General features: G+C 51.1%; 2 protein-coding genes across 3 annotated transcripts in view; one reads left to right on the forward strand and one right to left on the reverse strand.

Annotated features, from left to right (window-relative positions):
* The window catches only part of XRN2 (5'-3' exoribonuclease 2), a 32,910-nt gene extending 11,492 nt beyond the window's left edge, over positions 1 to 21,418 (forward strand). The window contains exons 17-30 of one of the 2 annotated variants that reach the window (XM_038132814.1): positions 1,207 to 1,342; positions 3,473 to 3,580; positions 3,667 to 3,756; positions 4,230 to 4,302; positions 5,065 to 5,148; positions 5,728 to 5,825; positions 5,903 to 5,982; positions 7,105 to 7,161; positions 7,720 to 7,788; positions 7,887 to 8,021; positions 8,863 to 8,990; positions 13,242 to 13,302; positions 17,283 to 17,439; positions 20,647 to 21,418. In XM_038132814.1, the coding sequence (XP_037988742.1) occupies positions 1,207 to 1,342; positions 3,473 to 3,580; positions 3,667 to 3,756; positions 4,230 to 4,302; positions 5,065 to 5,148; positions 5,728 to 5,825; positions 5,903 to 5,982; positions 7,105 to 7,161; positions 7,720 to 7,788; positions 7,887 to 8,021; positions 8,863 to 8,990; positions 13,242 to 13,302; positions 17,283 to 17,439; positions 20,647 to 20,709 (1,339 nt within the window). In that variant the 3' untranslated portion in view covers positions 20,710 to 21,418. The remainder of the gene's footprint in view (positions 1 to 1,206; positions 1,343 to 3,472; positions 3,581 to 3,666; positions 3,757 to 4,229; positions 4,303 to 5,064; positions 5,149 to 5,727; positions 5,826 to 5,902; positions 5,983 to 7,104; positions 7,162 to 7,719; positions 7,789 to 7,886; positions 8,022 to 8,862; positions 8,991 to 13,241; positions 13,303 to 17,282; positions 17,440 to 20,646) is intronic. The other variant, XM_038132815.1, reaches the window with a different exon arrangement.
* Positions 21,419 to 23,802: 2,384 nt separating this feature from the next.
* NKX2-4 (NK2 homeobox 4) lies at positions 23,803 to 24,962 on the reverse strand. The gene is made up of 2 exons (XM_038133063.1): positions 24,587 to 24,962; positions 23,803 to 24,467 (listed from the first exon to the last, which is right to left on the reverse strand). Exons 1-2 carry the CDS (start codon positions 24,957 to 24,959, stop codon positions 23,803 to 23,805), a joined length of 1,038 nt encoding a protein of 345 aa, XP_037988991.1. The 5' UTR covers positions 24,960 to 24,962.
* Positions 24,963 to 25,803: the final 841 nt, after the last annotated feature.

The following is a 25,803-nucleotide window of genomic DNA, read 5'->3' on the forward strand; positions in this document are numbered from 1 at the left end:
AAGGATGTGCTACACTCAACCACAGTTTTTCTAAGCTTTTGTAGCTCAGAATATTTTTTCATGTCCTTTTCTGAGTGGAAATTAATTCTATGCTTGCCATTGTAAATAAAAAGAACTGCATTGATGTCCTAGATACGACCACACTGTTTGTGAAAATAAATTCTGTATTTAGAATGACTTTGAAACCAGAACAAATTGCTGCAGTCGGCTACAGATGGGTTTTATCTCACTGAAAGGTTCTTTGAATTTATGCAAGTGTCTGTGTGCCAGGCAGCTCAGAGCCTGCAGATGTTCTTGACTCCATCCCTCAAGCCTTCAGTGCCAGGAGCTCTGTTCTTGCTTACCTGCTTTTCTGGAAGTGTTGCAAGCATCTCTTGGCTTCTCTGCCTGCTCATCAGTGTGAATCGTCTTGGAAGGATTTAGGAAGTGTCCTGAGCAGCTGTCTCAAAACAGAAGCCAGGGAAGATCCTCTTTGCACAGCCAAAGGGATGTGCATCCTGTAAGGAAGCATAAATGGATCATGGCTCTCTCTTAAAGCTCCATACACAGGATTTAGGCTCTGGGAGATCTGACCAGTGTCAGCTTGAGGTGACCTCTTGGAGTGGTTTAGAATAAAATTCCGTGTAAGAAAACAAATCATTGTTAAGGGATTATGTGGTTTAACCAGTTTGGTTCTTTGCTGACATGATACAGCAGAGCTGAAGGGTGCAGCTGCCCGTGTGTGAAAGAAGAACCAGCCCCATCTGTTTTCCCTGCCCCATCTGTGGACAGACATGAGGGGGAGCTGTGTGAAGGAAGGATGAACTGTGGCCAAGGTGGCTCCTGTGATCCCAGTGTCCACCTCTGGCCTGAGAGACTGAAAATCCTGTGTGAAAGGGAGCTCATCTGATGTGAGGCAGGGTGCTGAGCTGCAGAAGTGCCTCTGGTAACCACAGCTTGTCTGAACAGCAGCAGAACACAGAAACTGTTATGCATTTGCTTGCCTTTATATTTGAGGTAGCAGGAAAACTCTGTCAGTTCTGCCAACAGTCCCATTTTATTCTGTTGCTGCTGAGCGTGGCTTTTTCTGCTTCCATTTAAACTGTATATAAATGGCAACTGAAGTAGCAAGTGGCTTTGTTTAACACTGTATTTCAGACCTGCCGATGTGCATTTGTTGAGGTGCCATCCATGTTAACATGTTACTTGTGCCTGGTTGTGTTGCAGGTTGTGGGAAACTGGTTGGAAGCAGCGCTACTATAAAAACAAATTCGATGTGGACGCCTCAGATGAGAAATTCCGCCGCAAGGTTGTGCAGTCCTACGTGGAAGGGCTTTGCTGGGTTCTCAGATATTATTATCAGGTACCCCAAAGTTTCTTGTCTGAAGTTGTTTCGGTCTGTTGCTCGTTTTGGAAAAGCTGTGGGGTTTTTTTGAAGGTGTAAAACAAATGTGTGCCCATTCTGTTTGATACTGGGGATTTGAATGCTGTTTCACCGTCCCTGGAGCTGCTGAAAGAACAACTGGACGTGGCACTCAGTGCTCTGATCTGGTTGACGAGGTGGTGATTGCTCCCAGGTTGGACTCTCATCTCAGAGGTCTTTTCCACCCTCGGTGATTCCGGGATTCTGGTTCTCACATCCAGCAGCAGCACTTGGTGCAGCAAGAACCGCTGCTGTTTTCCCTTTCCCACAAATAATGACGCTGCAGGTGACTAAATGAGAGAACAAAGAACAAAGCTCTTGAAATGCCAGCAAGAATTTGCAAGGGACAGAGTTGTCAGTCTCCTCTGTAGATTGTAATGCTGCTCCATGAAGTGTGTTGTGATTGAAGTAATCTGTATCAGATTTAAATCTTTCGATAATTGAGATGTCAGATTGGCAAGAGATTAGTGGGCCATGGTGAGGTTTGCTGCTCTGATGGTTAATAAGGAGCTCCGTGCCCTGAAGGCAAACTCAGTTAGACTGGCAGTGTGACCTGGGAGCACAGTGTGCTCCAGCCCAGGGAGTTTATCCTGTCTCAGTAGGAATTTGGAGCTTCCACACGGGGCTGTGTTCTTAAAACTTTGTATTTTTCCTCAGTGGCTGCCACCTGTCCAGCTGGGAGCACAGGCAGGGCAGATACCTCTGGTGCCTACAAAATGCAGTTTCCAGTAGGTTTCTTCACTCCCCCCTTGGAACAAAATGGGAATGTATCCCCTTCCCTCCTGCTCTAACCATTCCTTGAGTTTGAGCTCTGCTTCATCTGTTATGGGGGATGAAAATCATCAAGTTTGAGGTTTGCAAGCTCTGGTGCAGCTCGTCTGCAGGGAAGCTGAATTCCCCACATCCTTGTGTGCATGACCTCCTTTTGTGAAGGACAGATGTCACCTGGATGCCTTTATAGGTGGGAATTATCAGGATCCTGGGCACAAGGAAACTGTTTTTTTTAATCATGACAGGGTATTTTCCCACAACACTCTATGCACCCACCTGCCTCCAGGGGTGGAAATGAGCCTTCAGGTGAGCTGTAGGTAAAAGTGTCCCCTTCAGTGGTACAAGAGCACAAGACCATTCCAGTCTGTTGTACGGGGATGGAGCAGCTGGAAAATCACTCCCTGCTGATATGGAAATGAGGTTAGGAAGCTGTTGGGCTGGGGGAACATCAGAATAGGTTTGCTTGAGGATCTTTGTGTGGCTTTTTTTTTCTTTTTGCCGTGATAAAAATTGACTCCAATAACTACTGCTGGCTGTCCATAAAACTTGTGCCAGAATATATTGCATGCCTTTCTGCTCCTACAGAAAGCTAATAATGCAGGGCATGTCCCACTAGAGGGAACATCTGTTTGGAGAGAGGGGGAAAAAAAAAAGAAAAAAGAATGAAAGCAATCCACCTGGCTTTTGAAACATTCCAAGTCTGTCCAAAGGACTGCAGAGAATAATTATAGGTGCTGTACTTGTATACCAAAAATATCAGTGGAGGAGCCTTGTTGACATTTAATCGTTCAGAACTGGAAGTCAAAATAGTAGTGGGCTTTTGTTTCAAGTGGTGCTGCTAAGAAAAATAGCTGAGGAGGTGAAAGCTTGACTTAGACCCTCTGGAGCCACGTTTTCTTTACGAGGTGCGCGGTGTTCTGGTGTGTTTTGAGTTTGCTTGATTCTCTCCTTCCTGAGGAGACACTTTGTATTCCCCACTGCTCAAGGCAGGAGAAGGAGAGGGGAAGAGCAAAGTGCTCCTCCAAGTGTGCAGTAGTGCTGCTACTGGAGAGAGGAGCACCAGTGAAAACCAGAATGCTTCTCAGCACGTCTGCAGCAAATACTGTTCACATTTGCACACCCAGAAGGGCATGCTGGGGGTCTCTGCTCCCACACCTCCCCAACTTAGCATTGGGATTTTGCTGTGGAAAACAGGAGTGTAAACTGCTCTCTGCCATGTTGTCATGTCTGGTGACTGGGCTGCATGATTTTCACTTGCTGATATGTCTGATTTTGGTGTCTCCCGCCTCCCTGCCCCAGGGCTGTGCATCCTGGAACTGGTATTACCCTTTCCACTACGCTCCCTTTGCCTCGGACTTCGAGGGCATCGCAGACATGCCTTCAGACTTTGAGAAGGGCTCCAAACCGGTAGGGCTCCTGATTTATCAGTTCATTCACTGCTGATTTGCCCTCTCATTCCAAGGGTCTCACACTTGCTTGTCTGTTCTCAACAGTTCAAGCCTCTTGAGCAGCTGATGGGAGTGTTCCCGGCCGCCAGTGGAAACTTCCTGCCGCCAACGTGGAGGAAACTCATGACAGACCCAGTGAGAATCACTCTTGTATTCCTGTCTGGGAGCTCAGGTCATCTTGCACTGGTGTGAAGGAGACCTGCTGCTTCTCACTTCGGGCAGAGAAATGCTGCAGACCAGGAGGGAAAGGTTTTGGGAGATTGCAGTGGTTCTTCATAACCCTTAAAGTGATTTCTAGGAATTCAGATGTCATTTCCCAGCTCTCTTACGCTTCAGATGGTTTAGTTTCTTCCAGAAATCTTCCAAAACTTAGTTGGGGAGCAGATAACTTACCCTAATTAGCTCTCCTTATCCTAATTTTTCTCTCCTCCCTAATTTCTTGTTTTAAATCTCTTGAGTAGTGCAAGGGCCTATCCTCACTTTGTATTTAAATGGCTTTTAATGAAAGCTGTTTCTGTTATCAAAGACCTTTCTGTTTGGCACCACATGACATTCTGAACCCGTGTCAAAGTTGGCTTTAAGGGTGGTTTTTGTTTTTCCAATTCCAGGAATCAAGCATCATTGACTTCTACCCTGAAGATTTTGCTATCGATTTGAATGGGAAGAAGTATGCTTGGCAAGGTGAAACTTCAACTTTCCTTTTTTTTTTTTAATTTTTAGACATTAGTCTTAAAAACCTGTAAAAATAGAAAGAAATTGGAAAATTATCTTAGTGAGAAAACGCTGCACAAAGGTAACTTGTGTTACTTGTTGTGGGGATAAGTATTTTACAGCAGGTGTATTTTTGTGAAGAAATCAGTATGAGGAGCAAATTATGATTCAGTAGCTGGTTTTGGATTGGCTATGATTATTGGTAATTTCAGCAGTCATTCTAGATTTGTTCATTTGTCCTGAACTAGAGTAATCATTCTTCTGTTTTTATCAGCCTCAGTGTGTAATTGTCTTTTGTCTCCTTTGCATTTAATTAATGGATCTTGTTCTGCACAATCAGTGGCTCATTAGTACTGTGCCAAAAATACTTTGGGGAATATAGAAATATTTTGGAGCACAAAAAGAATGGTAAAAGAGCTACAGTATTTATGCAACTTCTCCTTTCTTTAGAGAATGTTAATTTCCAAGGTCTGCCAGGTTCTGTGACTGGCTGTAATTTACATTGCAGTTAAAAGTTTTAGGTTTTCAGTTTGAGTGCAACAGGTTTTGTTTGAATAAAGCCACAGAAAGATCTGACTTCTGAAGCAAAAGTGTGATTCCTTCAGATTCACACCGTTCTAGCTGATTCTTGGCTAAGGTGTCTTATCAGAGCTTGCCATGGTGGTGTTTGTTTTTGGGGATGTTCTGGGTTTTTTCAACAAGTGGGAGGAAACACTGTTTTGGTTTTGCCAGGTGTGGCGTTGTTGCCCTTTGTGGATGAGCGACGCCTCAGAGCTGCCCTGGAGGAAGTGTACCCTGACCTCACTCCTGAAGAGAGTAAGAATTGGGGTGTTGAGCTAAAGAATTGGGGTGTTGAGCTAAAGAATTGGGGTATTTTGTTGCCACCTACAAAATTCACCGTAAATGAATGAACAAGGTGTCCTCAATGTTTGGTTGGGTTGAGTTTATGACAGATTCTTCCTCAGGGGTGCTGCTGGTAATCACAGTGATCCTCAGTGGATTTGTTTTGAAACACTTGTTCAGCTTATAAAGGCTAATGTTTGTTTCTCTGTTGTACAGAAATAACATTTGGTTCTTGTGGGTAAAATGTGGAGGTGTGTGGGGTTCGGGGTTGTTTTTTATCAATTCTGTCTGTATCTGCAGTGCTCCTCTATTCTAAATTCAGCATTCCTCCACTGAACACAAGATTCCCATTATTTTACTGCCTGCCAGCTGTCCTTGGGACCAGACACATCCTGCTCTTGGAAGACATGTGTTCTCAGGGAACATATAGAGCTTTCTCCTAAATCACAGTGAAACTTGGCTTTTGTGGAGGTGTCACCAGGACAGCCTTTGCTGCATTCCTTCCTTCCCTCTCTCCTCTGAACTCTCGCCCCATTCCCATCATGTCTCCAGGCAGGAGGAACAGCCTTGGCGGTGATGTTCTCTTTGTCGGGAAGCACCATCCACTCTGTGACTTCATTGTGGAGCAGTACAAGACCAAGAACACAGAGGTAAGTTGCACTTGTTGTTCGTTGGAAATGGCCAGATGGGAGGTCTGAAGTGCTGCAGCTGAAAACTTCTTCCCTAGGCAGTGGACATCCCACCGGAGCTGTGCCATGGCATCCAGGGAAAGCTCACCCTGAACGACAACGCCGTCCTCCCGGATCAGTGAGTGTGGCCTTTGGGGTGGGTTCTTGCTGCTAGAGGACCCCTCCTATTCTTAATCAGCAGAAGTGGTTTTGTGCCCACAAGGAGTAAATTAAAGCTCCAGACAAGGCCACGTGTGTAGCTCTGAGGGTTCAGAGCAGGCCTGTGTTACCTCCAGCTCAGGGGAAATCCCCAGCAAGTGAAATTTGCATTCTGTGGTCCCGTTTTTTAACCTCTCAGCTGGGCTTTCAAAGCAGCCTCAGATATCTTTAAAACGCTCTAATGCATTTGTTTGTTTGCTGAGGAACCTTTGTTTGTTATTTTGCCTGTGGAAGGCTTATTTTCATGTGTTTAGTTATTGTTTTATGAGATAAACAAGGCTGGGGTAGTGCTCAGTGGCCTGGTTCAGTAGGGTCATGTTTTGGCTTCTCTGCTTTTGTGTGGGTGTTAATGTGGGCTGATGTGATATCCCCCTAGTGCACATTGCCTAAAAACCCCAAAACTCTGCTTTTGATATGCTAATCTGCACTACATCCAAGAAAAATCCAGGTAGTGACAGCTTAGCTATATTTTGGCTTTGTCCATTTAGTCTGCGGCACTAAAATCAGGGCTGTTCCCAGCCACACATACTAAGAATATTTATACTTTTAGTTTTCTTGAGAGTGCATCCAGTCTGAGGAATGATCAGTGTAATCTTCCCCTTGTAGGATGCACGCTCATTTCTCTGACTGTGCTCAGAGATACAAGCAGGTGTTCAGTGCCTCGTTTGCCTTAAGTCCACAAACACCAGCTTGGTTGGACAGAAAATGTACCTCAGATCACTCTAAGAGACATTTCTCCATTCTTGCCATGGTTGAGAAGAATATCACCACGTTAGAGTTGTTCTTGGAGGGAACAGGAACAAGAAACCTCTTCCAGCCTTGCCTTTCCTAGACAGACCCTAGAGAATCCCCACACATCTGCTGCAAAAGAGGTGACATTAAGAAATAAGGATTCGATCACTCCAGCGCTTAGGAAAGTACTTGGTGTAGGGGAAAGGCAAGTTAACTTTGAAATAAATGTTTTGCAGGCTTAGTTGGCAGAACAGCAGATGGTGAGAAATGTGTTTGGTGGTGTTTTGACAGAGGTTTTTCTCTTCACCAGGGTGGTGCAGTCTCCTGTTCCTATGCTGCGGGATCTGACACAGAACTCTGCCGTCAGGTCAGTAAACTCTGGGCTTTCACACAAGAGTGTGCCAAGTGCAGCACCCAAAACGCTGAAAATCACTGTGATCTGTGTCATTTTGATCTCCAGAGAGGCACAGCTTGCTTCCACCAGAGCAGCAACTGTGCAGAGAAGTAATAAATGCTGAGTTACACTTTGTCAGGACACTGTAGGAAGGATGTCCTAAATGGGGATGTAGTTCCTGTGAGTGGTCAGTTAAAGGAAGGGTTTGGCTTTTCCATCTGCCCCTGTCAGGAGGTCGGAATTGTTCTGTGCTGCTCCCCGTTTCTCTGTTACAAGGATTTTTCCTCCTGTCTTTGGAGGTGGTATGTGCAGTCAGGGCATTGCTCTTCAGGCTGAATTTTCCAGGGAACCATTATTCTCTTTCCTTGTAGCCTCATTCTTTCTCGATCCTGGAAAACATGAATTCCAGCTGAAAGAGAGTTTATTCTTTTCATCTGTTTGCTTTTAGCTTTCTTGGATATAGAGCAGTGACTGCTATTTCACTTTGTCTCCATTATGCAATGAACCTAATCCTCTAATACTTTCTTCTAGCATCTCATTCAAAGATCCACAATTTGCTGAAGACTTTGTTTTCAAGGCTACAGTGTTACCTGGGGCAAAGTAAGTGTCAGCTGCCAGCTTTCAAATCATTCAGTTCTGATTTATCCATCTGAGTATTTGCTCTGATAAGTACTTATGGAACTGTTCTAATTGTTCAGGAAACCTGCTCCAGTTCTGAAGCCAGGAGACTGGGAAAAAACCAACAATGATGGCAGGCCTTGGAGACCACAGCTTGGCTTTAACAGGGACAGGAAACCAGTGCATTTGGACCAGTCAGCGTTCAGAACCTTGGGGTAAGGCTGTGGGGTTACTGCTGCCTCGCTGGGGTGACTGGCCTCCTTTTTCCTTTTTAAATTAAAAAAAATAAAGGGTTGGGTATGGAGAGTCCAAGCTTAGGTGCTGGTTTTCCATGTTGGACACCTCAGCGTGTGATATTTAAATTCAATATTGCTGAAAACTGAACATTACAGCAATTTTGCAGTAATGCCTTGTTTGCTTTTTGGGTTTTTTTCCCCCCTCCTAGATAGTTCTAAGTCACTTTCCTGTTGTTTGGGGTTCTAAAAAACTGGTGGATGCTTGCTTGTAGGTACAATGAGAATATTATGCACAAGTGATAATTAAGACTGCTAATGAAGAGAGGAATGTATTTTACACTTTTATAACCAAGCTTTAAAAATTAAATGGGCTTCCACTTTGGGGAGTGCAAGGAGCCATGCATTTATCAGAGTGAGAGAAGAGAATGTTTTAAAGGAGACTAGCAAATAAAGTTGGACTCTGGAGTGTCTCCTTAGGAGGAGAAAATACCTTCTTCATCCTGTGGCTCTGGGGGAGCTGCAAGAAGGAAAAGCACTTCCCTTTTAGGAAGGAAAAGCAGAGCTGTCCTGGGGCTGCACTTGAGAACCCTCTTGCATGTCACAGTCACAAGAAGAAGCACGGCTGTGCTACTGGAAACCTGAGCAGCTCCCCAGGCTCTGTGTGTGTGTGTCGGGATGTGCCTGGGCCCCGATCCACCAGTGCATCCCTGGCCCTGAGGAAAGAGAGGGGATGTGGGATGGGCTGGGAGGCAGCTGTGCTGGGAGATGGAGCTCAGCGCAGCATCCTGACCTGCTGCCTTGCCGTTTCTTCCCATGACAGGCACACGATGCCGAGGGACAGGGGCATGCCAGGGATGTACCCCAACGCTGTGCCGCTCGGAGCCTACGGCAGCCCCTACGCCAGGCCCCTCATGGGCAGCCAGCAGCAGATCCCCAAACTGCTGTCAAGTGAGTGCCCTCTGCTTCCTGCTTCTCACAAATGGGTTGGTCTAAACATCATCCCTCTTCATCTATTTCATTTATTTATCTGTGCTTCAATACAATCTGGAAAGAAGAATATGGGGAATGGGAAGGCAGAACTACCAGACAGGCGTCGCAAATTCATCTCCAAAAAGAAAATATTTACGTGGTTTTGGGGAGGTTTTTGGGAGCCCAGCAGTCCCTGTGCTGCCGTTCCTGCTGAGTCCTGATGTGTTGTGGGAAATGCTCCAATGTGCTCTGTCTGTCCCACGTCCCTGGGCCTGATCCTGCCAATGAGGCACTCCCAAGCTCTCGTCTTCACGTGAGCCCCTTGTGCTGAACAGGCAGTACTCTGCAGGCAGTGCCATAGACTCCTTCAAACTGAGGAGGCTTGGAGCCACTGCTAGAGGAGAAATCCCAGTCCATCTGTTGGCCTTGGAAAACTGTCTGGTGGCTTTCTTTGACGCAGCCTCCCTCCCCCTCGGAGCGCCACAGCCATCCCCGGTCACTGTTCTGCAGGTGTGCCTGGCAAACTTCAGAGTAATTGGTTGGGCTTTTCTTCCTCCCTGTGCTGCTTTTTCCACGAGGCAGGGCTTGCTGTGCTGCTGTTGTGTGGAGCAGCAGGGAGAGGAGCCAGGTGGAGCTGCCTCGTGGAGGCTCCTTCACGGCGCAGGGTCGTGCTCCAGCCGCGCTCTCCGGAGCCGCTTCCTGGCGCTCTGCTTTCATGGGACACCGCGGTGCTGCACGCTGCAAACGTGTCCTCTGGCACTGCACTGGGTGGTGGTGTTCCTTCTCTTCTGCTAAGACTGTCCTAGATTAGACTTAATTAGAATTTAACTTCTCATTTGCGCTGACTGCGGTGTCGAGTCTTTGCAACGGATTATGGCAGCGCTTGACTTAAGGTTTGGAGATTGCTTCTTTCAGTGCCTCGTTATTTGGGGCCCGAGGACAGCTCGTGTCCATTGGGAGGATGGGTCAAACAGCCTGAGGGCTGTGTTGCTCCCTAGAACCATTCCTAAAACCCATCCTGCTGCGCAGCTGGAGGGTTAGGCCTCAGCCTAGCACACCTGGGACTGTCAATGCCAAGTGAACCACTGTGTATGCCACAGCTCCTCTTCTACCAGGTAGAGTCAGACTTGCTTAAACCCTTGTTAGAAGAACTACTCCAGGTGGCATAGCTCTGGATTTCTGCTGGGATCAGCCTTGTGGATGTTCACCTGCCCAAAGATCATAACACATCCTGGATTACAGATTGTGTGGGTCTGGTGCCAAGCAGACCTGTGAAGATGAGGAGTGTCAGCAGCTCCCCAAAACCCCTCTGGTGGTGAGGTGTCAGCAGCTCCCCAAGCCCCACTGGTGGTGAGGCTCTTGCTGAGTGGGAGCAGTCTGCCTGCTGCCTGGGAATTCACAAGCCCTTGGTCTGATTCCCTCCAACAACGTTCTGCCTGGAGTCCCCAGAGCTGTTCCCAGAGGTGTCTGGCAGCACAGCATCTTCTTCCCTTTTGCAGTCACCTCTTCAGTCCCCTAGTGTCTTCATCAAAGCACTGGTGTCTTCAGCTGGAAAATCAAACCAGGAGAAATGGGGAGGCCTCTTGGATGACACAAGGTTCTCTCCAGTGTCCAAGTTTTCATCAGCTGTACTGTTGTGAGAGAACTGCAGTTGAGGTGTAGCCAGGCTGGGAAGCACCTGGAGCCCACACATTCATGAAAAACCCCAACTGATTTGGTCAAAACCCCCACATCCAGTGGGACTGAGGCAGAGCAACTTTCCACTTGGTGGGTGGTGTTTTCACACACATGCTGCAGTAAAATCAGCCTCCAGAAGGGCGATGCGGTCAAGCCAGGAGCCAGCTCCTCCTCAAGAGCCTCGGGGCTGGGGGTGTTCCTCACCAGTGCTCCCTGATTTGCCTTGGATGTGCCAATTTTCAGCTGATGAATAATTGTCTGCGCTGATAACTTGGGGAGTCAAGTGCAGGGTGGCAGCGCTCTGGGAATGGCAGGTTTGGCTCCTGCAGAGCAGGACATCTGATTTATGACTTGCATGGCAGGCAGTAAACTTGTCAATTAGCTGCCTTGGAAAAGTGATTTTGATTAGTGCAATCAGTAAACACAAAATCTTCTCTTTGATTGCCACCCTGATTAGATAAATTGTTACTTGAGGAGCTGCTAGACAAGGCAGTTTCTTTGGCCTTATAGCTCTGGGAAATGCCTAAGTTTTGCAGCCTAAAGAAAATATTAATTGTCATCCCTTCTCCCATTTTGTACCTTTCTGAAGTGCAATTCACTGCTCCAGACTCTCTCCCTCCAAGGCTGTTCTGTCAGCCATACAAATGAAGAGGGGGGGGCTTTGAATGTTTTGATGATGATTTCGTTCAAGTCTTGCTTAAACTGAGCTGCAGAAAGGTCTGGTTACAGCAGGAGAGCTGGGTCCTTGCTCATATGGAGAGGAAGGGTCTGGAAACAAGATGTTGCCTGTGTTTCTGTGCTGCTGCTGTCTGTGAAACTTGGAAATGATCAGAGAGTCATTTTAGGATATTTTTGATTGAAAGTTGTGACACTCAGGGGCTGTCCCAAACTTTTTAAAATATTTTAAGCTCCAGTTGAAAAACTGCTCATTTTCCTCTAAAACGGCATTGTGGATTCCATTGGCCTCCCCTTGTATTCCAAAATAAACATGGCTTTGTGTGGGTGCCGCCTGTTCAGGCCTGGAAAAGCCCTTGAGATTCCCAGGCTGATCAGCGGGGAAGTGTCACTTCCCTACCCTCAGTCCTGGTCTGCTTCAGGCTGGAAATCGGCTGGAAAAGAGGAGCTGAGGAGCATCGTTGATAGCTCTGTGTGTGTCTGGGGGTGTAAAACCAGGCTCATATCCTGGTTGATTTATAGGTGTAAAACTGAATAAATAACCCTGCATGGGGGATAAATGAAGAATTATGGGCTGGATTGGCTTTGCCCAGCAGGCTCCCAGGAACAGCAGAGCTGCTGGGGCTGGGAATTTATTTGGTGTTCTCTTCGCTGGGGCTGAGACTGACAATCCAGCCAGAGCTAGGAGAGAGGCACAGACTTATTTATTTTATGTTTCCCCCTTTCCAAGGGAGGCCAGGCCTCCATGTCCTGGCCCCTGGCGGCACAGCAGGGTGTCCGTGTGCCGGCCATTATCCAGCTGCTGGAACCAGCTGTTGGAATTAGGTCACACTTGAAGGCCATTGAAAGCCATCAAAGGTGTCAGTGAAACTGGAGCTTTTGATTGACGCTGGCCCCGAGTGCCGGGGGGCTGCCTGGGTGCTATTGAGGAGCTGCTGCTTTTATCCTGTTTGCTGACCAGGTTATTTGGAAGGACAACAAGCGTTTAATTGCGGGCCCTGTTAAAGCAGTGTTGCTCCTGCCTGGCCTTTGTGCAGGGCTGGTTTGGGTGGCACGAACAATGGGTGAGTGGGTGGTCTCCTGCACGCCAGCACTGGGGCTCTGGCCAAGGTTTCACCCAAAAAGGCTTAATTCAGTCTGATTCCATTATCTGAGACATCATTAATAGGTTTTTATTAGTGTATTATCACTGCCCACAGTAACTTTTAAACGTATCTTTAGTGATAATGTATTTATATTTTGTTTTGATGAATGCTTTGTCCTTTGCATCCTCAATATAACTATATTTACCTAAACATGAATAAAACAGAAGCATCCACTTTATCCCATGCTCTGGCCATCGTTTTAGTTGCCTTTATGGAATAACTTAGCCCAGTCAGAGGGAAACTAGCCCATATTTTGACTTTGACATCTTTGTTGGTCACGAACGGGGTGTGTTGTGGTAACACAGTGGTGGGTGTGTATTTGAGTGCCTGTATTTTTTATATAGTAATGAATGTACTGGTAAGATACATAAATATTAAACTGAGTTGTTAGGGTGACAGACGAGGTTTTGCATCTTCAAAAATTCAAGAGGAGGCACCTGCGAAGCATCTGAGCACTAACCAACGCTAGCTCTCACAATTAAAATTCATAATTCTCTGTTATGAAGATTGTTGGATGTGCTAGAGCCAAAAAAGTTGCTTTTTCTCTGTTGGCAGCAGGACTCCGTCCAAGCCAGCAGCAGGAAGCCATGACTTGGAGCGTGTTTGTGGCACATCCAGCCTGAGCTTTCCTGTCTGCCTTCTCAAAAGCTGCTCTGGGGCACGCAGAGGAGTGAGCACGGCTCGTGAGTTGTACTTGCTCTCTCTTATTTTGCCATCTCATTTTGCCCTCCAGATCTTCGGCCCCAGGAGTCCTGGAGAGGTCCCACGCCCTTGTTCCAGCAGACACCACAAAGGTAAGGCAGGAGGGATGTGAAACGGGCCCAGGAAGGTGGACTGGGTTCTGCCAGCCTTCCCAATGTTTTGGTTTTCCCTTCTCTGTTTGCAGTATTGTGGTTTAAAATTGTGGAAATAATGCTGTACAGCAGGTTTTTTGAGTTAATTAATGTCCGTGATTTATTGATGTTTTGAGAGCCCACTATGTGGTGTTCATCCTTTAAAAGGCTCGAGTACTTTGTATTAAAAAAAAGGAGGGAAAAACACTTTCCATTAAAACTCAGGCTTCAAAATTAACTTTACTGTTGGTGCTTTGGTACCGTTCTTGGTTCTTTGGCCTTTATCTTATTGAAGCTTTTGAGATACTATGAAATTGAACACAGAGAGCTTAAAACTGCATTAGATTTTGGACAGGCTAAACAAATTTCTTTTTAGGAGGGCTGTGGAGCTTAATGAGGCATAACTAATGGTGTTCCACTTTTATCATTCCTGTGCCACAGCCGCAGCATTAGCACAGACCAGCCATTGATTCTTGCTACAAACCTCTTGAAGTCCTAATCAGCTTCTTTGGTACAAGTTTTTCAGGCCTGACAAGCCCATTGTAGGGCAGTGTCACTGTAGGTCAGTAGTTATTAGTTGCCACTGAAAACAGTTTCTTTAACTACTTAAGGCTGAACTGAATTAAATGCAGAAGGGACTCAGGGAAGGATTATGGAATCTGCAGCCCAATAAGTGCCATCGAATAGAAGGAATGTGACATGGTTTGATAATCAGGGATGTTTTACATGCATCCCCTCATTGATGGCTTGTGTGTCCTCCGGTGGGGTGGGCTCAATAAACCCAGCTACCTGTGTCAGCTATGAATAATGACATTTATTTATGTTTATGGACGAAGGAGAGAAGTTTCTGCTCCAACACCCAGCTTTTTTTTTTTCCTCTGGGTTTATTTGCAAATGTTTCACCATTGAAAATATGGGCTTTGGGGGAATTTATTGAGCTCTCCACAGTCACTTTCCATGGCAACCATTTTGATCCCCACTGAAGTAAGCCTGGCTCCCTTGTCCTGTGCCTCATCTGTGTGGAATATTGTAAAGCAAGATTCATTCATAATGCAAACTTTAATACTGCTTGGGCCATGGGAGTTGCCACTCCCACCCCTTAATTAAATCCAATTTATATACTTTTATTTGTGAAGGGCTGCTGCAGGTCTGTCACTTGTCACTGCCTTCCCTTTGTTACACTGTGCAGGGTTTTTGAAAAGCTCTGCCAGCACTGAGGATAAGTCGTTTTGCCGTGTTCTTGGAAGATTTTGGATTTGGGGAGCAGATCAAACGTGCTTAGAGCTGGTGTTCAGTTGCTGCGCAGAGACTTAAGCAGAAGGTTAAACACAGAGACACTTGGTACAGGAAGAAGCATCTGAACCTGTTCTGAGTTTCCTATTCTTTCCCTGGGAGCTGCTGGTTCCCCAAACTCCTGCCCTTCTTGCTGCTGCAGCTCTCCAGGAGCAGTAGGTGCAGTGGGGGAGAGCAGCCAGGGATTTCTGCTCAGGGAAGGAAGAAACTGAGGGAGAGGCCAGCCCTGCTCCAGCCCTGTGGGATGGAGTGGCTGGGCAGGAGGCTGGGATATCCTGGATTCACCACTCTGAGTAAGGGATAAGCAAGGAGCCCTGTCCCTGCCAGGTGTGCCATTTCAGGGATGGAATGGTGCAGCAGGGGCTAAACTGGCTCTTCCTTCCCAGGCCTGGGGGGAAAAAACAGGAGTGTAAAGCTGCTTCTCCATAATCCAGCTATTGCTGTCTCCTGTGCAGGATTTCTTGCTTTTAAACCTAGTGGTGCACCTTGGTGTGCAGCAGGGAAACTGAATTTCGGGGTCCCTGTCTCCTGTCCTGACATTCCTGGGCACTGCAGAGGTCCTTTTCATGCTCTCGAGCCAGCCCAGAGTTTATAGAGAGAGAGATTTGCTCCCTGGCTGATGGAAATGTGTCATCTGCTTGAACAGATCTTTTTTTGCTTAACCTGTTCATAGAAATAATTTCCAAAGTGGGTGGGCTGTGAAGACAGGAATGTTTTCCTGCATAAATTCTCCTGAATTTAGCTGACCTGGCTGAATGTGTTTGAGTTGATGTAACTCTGGGTAGTGCCTGTGTGAGCTCCTGGGGTGTTACAAGTGGCACAGTTCTTTTTTTTGGTTACAGCTTTGCTGTGTACAGATCTCCACCCTGGTGATTTAGATCAACCAGTGCCCCAGCAAAGCAGTGATGGCAGTGGTGTTGCGTTTAATTTGTTGAACATCTCAACTTTTCACTAAATAGCACTTAAAAAGTTTAAACTCTGTGCCAAATAAAAATCAGTGTCAAAAGAAATTTGTGTCAAAGTTCTCCATTCCAGGCATGGAGCAAGAGCTGGCCTGTGAGCCTCAGTGATATTTATCACCAGCACTTGTTGTAGAGGCAGAATGATTGTTAATGAAAGCCCCAGAGCTGGGGCTGTCGAGGTAATTCTCTGCAGTTTTCCTTATGGCTGAGCAGTGTATTTTTCCTGGAGAGTCTGCTGTTTTCTAGGAATCATGAGGGGAAAGAAACTTAGTACTCAAAATACAAAATCAAAAGAAGCGAGTATGAACGAAGGATGAACTTGGAACTTTGATTTTCAGAGTTCAGTCCCCACAAATGTAAAGTGCTCTTAGCTTTAACTACAGCATGGCTCCTTCTGAGGGGTGGTGTGCAGTGCAGCAGGTAAACCTGGCATGCAGAGCCTCTGTTCCTTGCTGTCCCCATCCCAAACCTGGCATGCAGAGCCTCTGTTCCTTGCTGTCCTCATCCCAAACCTGGAGCCTCTGCTGTCCCCATCCCAAACCTGGCATGCAGAGCCTCTGTTCCTTGCTGTCCCCATCCCAAAGCTGGCATGCAGAGCCTCTCTTCTTTGCTGTCCCCATCCCAAACCTGGAGCCTCTGCTCTCTGCTGTCCCCATCCCAAACCTGGCATGCAGAGCCTCTGTTCCTTGCTGTCCCCATCCCAAACCTGGAGCCTCTGCTCTCTTGCTGTCCCTGTTTCCCTCCAGTCTGGCCCTGCTCTGCTCAGCCAAGTCCCTTCTTCAGGAAGGATTAACTGTCTCCACTCTCCATGTTTTTCCCTCACAACATCATATTGTCCTGCAGGACCCACCTGCTCTGAATCCTTTAAGGAATTGTCCCTCAGCCGTGCTCAGCTGTAACAACCAGATCACGGCTGCAGCGTTTCCCTAAATATTTTGAATCAAACAATATTGGACGTGTTCTACCTGTTGCTTTCTAATTATCATGTCAGAATGGGTACTTGAAGGAAATGAAAACATTTCTTGCTGTGGGTAATCCAGGATGGCAAACCGGGCCATAATGGATGTGGGATCTGCGTTCCCATATAAACTGTACACCAAATGTCAGTCAGCCCGTGCCAATTAGTGCTTATGTTGCTAGGTCACCGTGGTCAATTGAAAACGGCATCAATAGAACTTGAAAAGGTTTCTTCCCGATCAGACCTCCTGACATATTGAGCAGAATAATGGATGGGAAAAAGCAGCCAAGGCCCCTACCCTAGATTCCGAATGCTCGCCGTAAGAATTCATTTGCAACCTGCAATTAACTGGGAAGAATGGGCTCCCAGAAAGAGTCTGAGCGTTCAAAGAAAGCCCCCCTGGCTCCCGTGTGGCACATGTTTACTCCTGGGGTGCTGGGGAGCCTTTGGGATCAGCAAATCTGCCCCTGCAATAAAAGGTGCACGGAAGCCTTCCAGGGAATTGGAAAAATCTGCTGCGTGCAGCCGAGTTCGCTGCTCGTGGCAGTGCAGCTTCCGAGCTGTGCCGAAGGAAGGGGTCAGCAAAGCGGCCTTTGGGAGGATTTGGGAAGATGTCCCCTGCTCCTGGTTTCTCTCTAGCGCTTGGCTGCCCATGCTCAGCTCAGAGACAAAGCCAGGAGCGGGTCTGTGCTGTGGGACGCTCTGCAGGAGCCCGGTTCCCACTGCAGCGTTCTCTCCTTGCGCAGAACCGCCGGAGCTGCTCCTCTCCTCGCCTGGAACCGCATGCTGCAGTCCCCAAACCAGTTCCAGCCAGCTCAGTACCAGGGCCTGGGGCCCATGGGATACCCCCAGAGACCCGAGGACCGCATGGACAGGGGCAGACAGGTAGGAAAGCGGGGCCCCACGTGATGTGCTGTGCTCCCCTCCCAGCCGAGGCTTCCCCCTCCTGGGGCTGTGGAGAGGGAGTGTGGCGTGGGCAGGCGTTGCTGAGCAGGTTTTAGTGTCACTGTGTCACCACGCACAGGTGGGTGACTGCCCGGCCTTGGCCACCCCTCTGGCTGCACCCCTGGCACGAGGTCCCTGCTGGGACTGCACCACCAGTATCCATGACGTGGTCACTCTCTTCCTGCAACCTGAGGCAAGCCCTTTCCCACCAGTCTTCCATAAGGAAATCTGCCCACTGGACCTTTTGGGTTCTCCCCAGCGTGTTTAAAATGTAGATCCTTACAGCTTCCTGAATGTCTGCCCTGAAGTGCTCATTGGCTTTCTCCGAGCTGAAAAACTGCTTAATGCAAATGTTGGGTTCTTCTAGCCAGAGGAATAAACATGTGGAAATAGCTCTGTGCACTTAAAAGGAAAGAAGCAATTGTGAGGGGAGGACCTCATCCAAAATCGCAGGTGACTTGGTCAGCAGTTCATGAAAATGCCACAGAGTGAAAATGCTGCTTGAAAGTAGCAAGTGACGACTCTGCTTAGGGAATTTTTTTGGGGGGTGTGATCCCAGTAAAACATGATCTGCATATGCCGTTGTACCAGAACTCTGGGTGTTTACACTGCTAAACACTCATTTTAAATACATTTTGGATATCTAGGTTGAACTCCTAGTTCTGCTGCTGTTTGTGGAAGTCAGAGCTGTGGGAAGGTTAGTGACCAGTCCCGGGGAGAAGGAGGAGGAGGTGACAGCCCCATTGCCCTGTGCTTTGTGTGGAAATCAGGGCACAAACTGTTGGAAATGTGCCTTCTGCTGGGGCCTGATTCAGCTCAGGACAAGTCACTTTTTAGTCACTCCTAGTTTTATTTTCTTCCTCCCAGGCTGCTCACCTGCCCAGTACCCAGATGTGTGTTACACGGCACAGCACCATTACAAACTCTGCCAGCACTGGTTGTAACTGGAGGCAGAACTCAACACCATGGGTCATAATCACAGGAAAATAATGGGGCCTGAACCTTGACCCAGCCAGTGGAGCTCTAAAATACATTTTAAATTTGGGTGAGGTGCATTGACAGCATCAGATTTCAGAGATCTTTCATTTGTGCCACAGTTTACCCAAAACCCCAGAGCCAGAGGAATAAATCCCTGATTGCACTAATCCATAGCACAGGGGCTGCTGTGCTCCTGGGGAAAAATTGGGGGAGGATCTTTGTGCTGCTGGAGTCTGGGCAGGGTTTAATTAGTCTGGGAAATGGACTCCTGGAAAAGTCTGTCTGCCATGGCACACCCTGCTCTGCCCTTCATCCTGGGCAGGATATACCTGCTAAAGGAATCTGTGCTTGGAGCACTTCATTCCCAGCCTTAAATTGTGGTGCCCAACAGCTGGAATCGTGAGGGGGAGCAGGAATGGTTTCCCAGCAGGGTTTGCAGTGGGGGCCCAGGGAGGGTATCCCTGTTAATTCCCACTTGGGAGCCCTCTGGACATCCACAGCCTGGGTAAAGGTGTGCTCTTGGCCAGAACAGAATTCCCCTGGTGCTGGCATGGACCCACCTGCGGGTGCAGGAAACATTAAACCCAGCAGTGACAACCTTTCTTTTATTCTTTTTCACATACATTATGAATTTGTGATTGAGCACTAATCTTTTAGCTCCAGTGAATTTGCTTCCTTAAAAAATTCCCATTGCAGTTGTGCTGCAACTGTTTATCTGCTTTTAATTTTCTTTTCCTTTTTTTTTTTTTTTTTTTGCCTTTTTTGCTTTTTTTCTGTTCTTGTTATTTTTAAATGAACTTTCAGATGTCATTATTTCTTCGAGGCCGGAGTGAAATGAGAAAGTACCTGAAAGGGTTTAGGGTGCCAGCCTAATCATTGAATCCGGCCTTGCTGCCTGAAAATTTCAAAGCTTTAAAGCCTTGAAAAGGGATTCAAGTGGAAGTGGTGACACGTAGCAGCATAAATAATTATCTTTGGGCCCTTTCACCTCTGAATTCTTTTTTTACAGCGTACAGAACATGGTCTGAAGAGGTTAATAAACGCGCTGCCGCAGAGTGCTTACAAAATTAATGCAGCTGCCATGGATCTGGGGGGCTCCCTGGGAGTGGGGCTTTGCTGCCTTCCAGCTCTCCCAGAGAAGCAAAGAATGAGCTTGCTGGGGTGGTGCAGGTGTTGGGCAGTTCTATTCCAGCCCGGAGCAGCACACAACAGAGCGTCCACATCCACGCTGCTGCAGCGCTCCCAGACCTCTGCTTTGTCCTTCCCTGCTGATGGTTTGGAAGGGTTTTTTAAGGGATGTAGCCAACTTGTTTCCTTTTTTTAATTGAGTTCATCAAGCCTGGAAACAAACCTTCCCTCCCCGGGCAGGCTGCAGGAGCCTCCCTGGCAGGTCTGCTCACCGGCTCCGTGGTTATCCCAGCCGCCGTGTGCTGTGACGAAGAGAGATTTCTCTTTTAAAGGAAGGAAGCCCCTTTTTCCCTCCACACCCAAAATCCCTGAGCAAAGAGCAAACCGAGCCTGTAGCTGATGTTGGTGCATCACTTTTAATTAACTTGCTGGTTTCTGCAATGCACCAGGTTTGGAAATAATTTTAAATGCTTCAGGGGCGCTCTGTGAAATTTTCAAATGGATTTTTCCCCTGGATACTTGATGTACCAAATGCCTGAATTTAAGTACAAATGCACATCAAATTTGGAGTCTTTTCCAAAGTGAGATTTGGATCTCTTTGACCTCTTACTGAAGCGAACAAGTGCTGGAAAACGCCTCTTCTGCAACAAATACAGCTTTCGTTTTTCCTTAAAACACTTCTGTGTGAAACTGCTGAGTGCGAGCTGCCCCGCGTCCCTGGCTCCAACATTTGTTGTGCCTTTGCAGCAGAGGTGTCACAGGTGGGAAGTGCCTTGCCCACGGTGCTGGCTGGGGTTGGATTTATTTGGGATTCCAAAGCCGGTGCTGCGCAGCTCCGCTCTGCACCGGGCGATCCAGCCCCAGCCCGTGTTTTTGGGAGACTCCACAGCCAGATGAGGGATGCTCAGCCCTGCCCCTGGCACCTCTCTGTGCAGAGGATGTTTTGTCCCCGTTCCCTCTGGCGCCTCCAGCTCACCCCACTTGTTTACTCGTGCTGCTAATCCCAAAAATAAATGCTTGCTTTTGTTTGTTTGTTTGCAGGCGTACGGCCCCGGGAGGCCCTACCCGCTCCCGCATCCCGCAGGAAGGTACAGCTGGAATTAGCTCCTGCCTCCTGGTTTTTTTTTTAAACATGGAAAACGTGCGAGTATTTTGTTTTTGTTCTTTTTATTATTTGTGGGGTATGGGGGGGGGTGGCAAAAAGAAAAAAAAAAAAGAAGTTGTTAAGCACCATCCCTGTAGTTTTTAAACGGATGCCTGTTTTAAATGTGCACATTTCTTACGGACCTGAGGATGATTTTTGGGAGGGACTGGAAAGAGCGGGTTGCCGTCGGACAAGGTGGGAGTGCTGCGTCGTCCTCCTTACATATCCAAGCCGTGCCGAGCGCTGCCCGGCCACTCTGAACTCCGAGCACCCTCTACTCCACACACAAGAGCCTGAAAACAGACGAGGAGTTGGAAAGAATGCCCAGGAATGGGATTTTATGAACTCTCGGGGCAGACCCAGCAGGCAGCCGGCGGCGCTGAAAGAGACACGGCCCTCGCTGCTCCTTGGCGGATGCTTCCTTCGGTTTCTCGGACTCTGAAGTAAAACATTTCAACTTTTTGGATGTGTGCCTGTTTCTGGCGTGGGTTTTGTCGTGGCAAAAGCAGGCAGGGGCCGTGGGTTTGTCTGTTTGATACCTAATTTAAAGCGGCTGCGAAGGGCAGAAATTCATTCGTTTTTAGCACTCTTTCTAGGGATTTTCTGTGTGAACGTACCAAGTCAGTAAATATTTTTATTTGCTTTATAAAGTGGCTTTTGAAATTCTGAGCACTGGCGTGTGGTTAATTTCCAGCCCTCTCCAGAGCCTGTTTGTATCTTTTACCTGCGTGCACACATTCCTGTTGATTTATTGAAAAATAATTCCACCCAACCTCTAGCATTTAAAATCTTTGTTTAATTAAAAAAAAGAAAAGAAAATGAGGAGAGCATCCAGTTCAGCTTTCCCTTTGGATTTTTCCATTAAATCCAGGTATTGTGTAAATCAGTAAATTTCCCAGCCCCGCTCTGGCCCTGACTCCTTGGAGCTCCCTTCTTTCCAAACATCCAGGTGTTAATCACCAGCAACTGGGGGAAAAGCCCTGACAGCCCCGTTTAACTTGGAAGGAAGAAATCAACCTGGATTCATTATTTTTGAGTGATGGAAGGTGGAGCAGAATCCTTCATTGTGATGCAGCATTCCCGGGACTGGGAGCCGCCAGCCTTCCCCAGGGCCTTCTCCCACGGCTGGGAAAAGATTGGGGGCTCAAAAAGAGCCATTTTGCTTTTCCAGCAGGACAAAAACAGCTCCGAGGGTGAGTTTTCATGGGAATGGGCTGGAGAGGAAGGATGGGGTGGGTCACCCACGTTCCAAAGGTGAACGGACCCGGGTGCCGGTGGCTTTGTGCCTTGCTCCCATCTTTTGGGGCACAAAACGTCTGAGTAAACATTTGGGGGGGCTGCTGTGGCTAAGGCTCATCCCTGCAGGCTTCACTTTGCTCAACCCTTCCCCACCTTGCAGTGTGATCCCGAGTGGAGCCAGCCTGGGCCCTGGGAGCTGCGCTGCCCACTCGGACCCTCGGAGCGCTGCTCGGAGCAGCCTGGGGGCTTCATTTCCTCGGCTCTGCTGCAGGGCAGGGATGCAGGACCTGGCCGGGCAGCACCACCCTTCCTGGGGCTCTGCCGCAGCTATCTGTGCCCCCAGCTGCTGGGGGGCCTGGGGGTCACCCTGGGACAACATCCCTGTGGAGCTCCTCAGGCTGCTTTGCTGACAGGTTTTTTTTTTTCCCCAGAGTTTGAGGGGGAAGCTGCCCACCAGGCTGGGCTCGGTCCCACCCCAGACACTCTGGGCCGCTTCCCGTGGGATGCAGCAGGGAGAAATTCTCCCTCATGGAAAGGGGAGGGAGCCGGAGGGGAAGGGGGGGTCTCTTTCCAGAAGAACGGTGGAGAGTCCCTTCCCCTCCGGGCTCGGGCAGGGGTCTGCGAGTGGATCTGTGGTCTTGCAGAGGCCAAAATCCCTATTTTTCATCCCAGAATCTTCCTTCATGGCACAGCCGGGAGTGGAGCGGCCCCCGGTGCTTCCCGGGCCTCGGGTTCAGCGGGTCCCCCAAGGATGTGGGAGCTTGGGAGGGGCGTGGAATTAAATCCTTGGCAGCCGACAGGCAGGCAGAAAAAAGGGGATTTTGAGGTTGTTCTTCAATCTGTACCCCGAGAATGAAGCAGCCGCGTCGTGAGAACAAGGCTTCCTTTTATTGTTTAAAATAAAATTAAAATAAAAAATAAAAGAAAGAAAAATTCGCCGGAAAGTCCCGAGGAGCGTTTCCCGACGTGCGGGATTTCCTCGGAAAGCGGCGCGGGGATAAATCCCGCTCCGCCGCAGCGCATCCTCCGGCCCCGGCTGCTGCGGGGTCCGATCCCGGCGGGAAGCGGGGTCCAGCCCCGGGACTTCCCCGGGCTCTCCGTCACCTCCGCAGGGCTCTGAGCTCGTCGGGAGCTGAGCCAAGGGCCGGGGGCTTGAGGCGGCTCCGCGGGACGCGCGCCCCGTCCACGCACGGGCATTCACGAACTGCGCGGTATTTAATAACAACAACGAGAAAAACGGGGATTTTTTCCCCTTAAATCCGAGCACCGGCGCTGCAGGGCTCTCCTGCCACGGCTCCCGCCTCCGCTGAGCTGCGACTCGATTTACCTCGGACGGAGATAAGAACGGAACGGCACTCCGGGGCACCCCCACGAAATTAACTCGGCCGAGATGAGTCGCGCCTCAGAGGGTTTTACCGTGGCGCTCCGCGGGGCTGTCGCGGTACGCGCCGCGGCTCCCGGGCCGCGCTGCCGCCGGGGCGAGGGGCCGGGCCAGAGCGGAGCCCCGCGCTGCCCCGGCTGCCCCCGCCCCGTCGGGAGGAGCTCTCGGCGGCCGGGACACGGAGGCGCGGACACGCGTGCATGCCGACACTCGCACACATCCACACCGACTCGCACTCACGCAAGCGCTCGGCGCCGCCGTCGGGGCCGTTCGTCCAAAAACGGGAGAGACTTAAAAAAAAAACTCGAAGGGAGGCCGGGAGGGGACCGGGGGTGGGGCGGCCGTCGGCGATCCGCGCGGGCAGCGGGCCGGGCCGGAGCGTCCGGTGCCGGAGGAGCGGGGCACTCGGGGGAACACACACGGGACGCACCGATTACCACGTCCTGCCGTAGAGCAGGTTGGGGCTGACCATGCCGCCGTTGTAGTCGACGCCGGCCGAGTCCAGGGGGGCCAGGGGAGCCACGGGGCCGTGCAGCGCCGGCGGGCTGGGCGACAGCTCCTCCAGGTCGGCCGCCTGCCCCAGCGAGCCGGGGTGCGGGTGCGCGGCGGGCGCGGCGGCGGCGGGGGCCGCGGGGGCGGCCGGCCCGGGGCCCGGCGTGGCGTTGCCCGGCGGCGGGCAGGGTTTGCCGTCCTTCACCAGCACCGGCACGGCTACGCGGCGCGGCGAGGGCTGCTGGCACAGGCCGCCGCTGCCGCCGCCGCCGCCGCCGCCGCCGTCGGGGTGCAACTGCTGGGCGGCCGCCTTGTCCTTGGCCTGGCGCTTCATCTTGTAGCGGTGGTTCTGGAACCAGATCTTCACCTGCGTGGGGGTCAGGTGGATCAGGCTGGCCAGGTGCTCCCGCTCCGGCGCCGAGAGGTACTTCTGCTGCTTGAAGCGCCGCTCCAGCTCGTAGACCTGCGCCTGGGAGAAGAGCACCCTCCTCTTCCTCCGCGGCGCCGCGTGCAGCGGCACGATGGCCTTGGCGCCCTCGGCGATGCCGCTCAGGCCGCCCATGCCGGCCACGTTCATCCCCGCCGACGGGCCCATGAACCTGGAGACTGAGCCGGGATGGCCTGCTCAACGCCGGCCGGCGCCCGCCCCGTCGGGGCCGCGGCTCCCCCCGCGCCCGGCCGCCCCCCTCCTCCTCCTCCGCCGCGCCCCCCGCGCCCGCACTTACTGCTGGAGTAGCGGGGGTCGCCGCCGGGCCCGTACCAGCCGCCGCCCGCCGCCGCGCCGCCCCGCATCCCCTCGGGGTAGGCGGGCAGCTCGCCCACGTTGCCCAGCCCGCCGTTGCAGTAGCCCCCGACGGCTCCGTGCGGGAACTGCGAGACGCCGTGGGGCATGTGATAGGCGGCCGCGCCCGCGGGGACGTGCTGCGGCACGGCGGCGGCGGCGGCGGCGGGGGGCACGGACGCCTGGCGGTACGGCCCGAGGGGCGCGCCCAGCCCGCCCGCCCCGTCCATGCCGCCGAACTTCTTGTAGCTCTCCTCCATGGGGCTGAGGATGTCGGTGACCGAGAAGGGCGTCGTGTGCTTGGGGCTCAGCGACATGACGCGACGGGGCGGGCCGGGCCGGGCGCTGCCGCCGGCACCGGCGAGCCGTCCGCGGCGGCGGCCACCAGCCCCGGGCGCCGGTAGCTCGCCGGTTCTTTTAGCCCGGCGCCGGGTTTACGCCAGACGCGGGGGGGCGGAGCGGCGGCGGGCGGCCCCGGCCCCTCCCCGCCTCCCGCCGGCCCCCGGCCCCGGCCCCCTCCTCCCGGCCATTGTCCTGCGCCCGCCCGACGGCTCTTAAGCCCGGCCACGCCGGGGCAGCTCCGGAGCGGCTCCGAGCGGCCCCGGCCCCGCCGCCCTCGCCCGTAAGTACACGCCCGGTCCCCCGATCCCCTCGCCACGGTGCGCGGCCATCCCCGGGCTGAGCGTCCCGGGGCGGCGCGGCCCCGACGGCAGCAGCCGGGCAGCCCTGTCCCCTCTCCCTGCCGAGCCCCGGCGCTGCACGGCTCCCTCCCGGCCCCTCGGAGCCGCTGCCGCGGGGTGCGAGGCCAGCGGGGACCCCCCGCGACACCGGGGTCCCTTTAGGGCCGATGCTTCGTTTGCCGTTGCGTTTTCGGGGTTTTTTTCCGTCGTTCTTCGTTCGTTCGTTGGTTTTGGCGCAACGAAAGGCTCGCCCGGGGCAGCCCGAGCCCGCGGGCGGAGGCCGGGCCGGCTGCGGGACTCGCTGCCCCGCCCCGGGAAGCGGCTGCGGGGCTCCTGCCCCGGCACCCCGCGCCCGTCGGGGCCGCACCCGGGGCTGAGCGGGGTCTCCGCCGGGCTGAGAGGCCGGGGCGCAGCCGGACCCCGCGGCCGAAGCTGTGCCCCGCTGCCCCGGGCCGGGCGCCGCCGCGACGGGGCGGGCGGA

The sequence above is a fragment of the Motacilla alba genome, chromosome 3 (assembly GCF_015832195.1).
Source record: "Motacilla alba alba isolate MOTALB_02 chromosome 3, Motacilla_alba_V1.0_pri, whole genome shotgun sequence".
NCBI lineage: Eukaryota > Metazoa > Chordata > Aves > Passeriformes > Motacillidae > Motacilla > Motacilla alba.

What these genes read in the sequence shown, in the direction of transcription:
- NKX2-4 (XM_038133063.1), bottom strand. Translation starts at nt 24,959, where the DNA reads ATGTCGCTGAGCCCCAAGCACACGACGCCCTTCTCGGTCACCGACATC. An exon ending in CGACCCCCGCTACTCCAGCA is followed by an intron (nt 24,468 to 24,586) that starts GTAAGTGCGGGC and finishes ATCCCGGCTCAG; the next exon opens with TCTCCAGGTTCATGGGCCCG.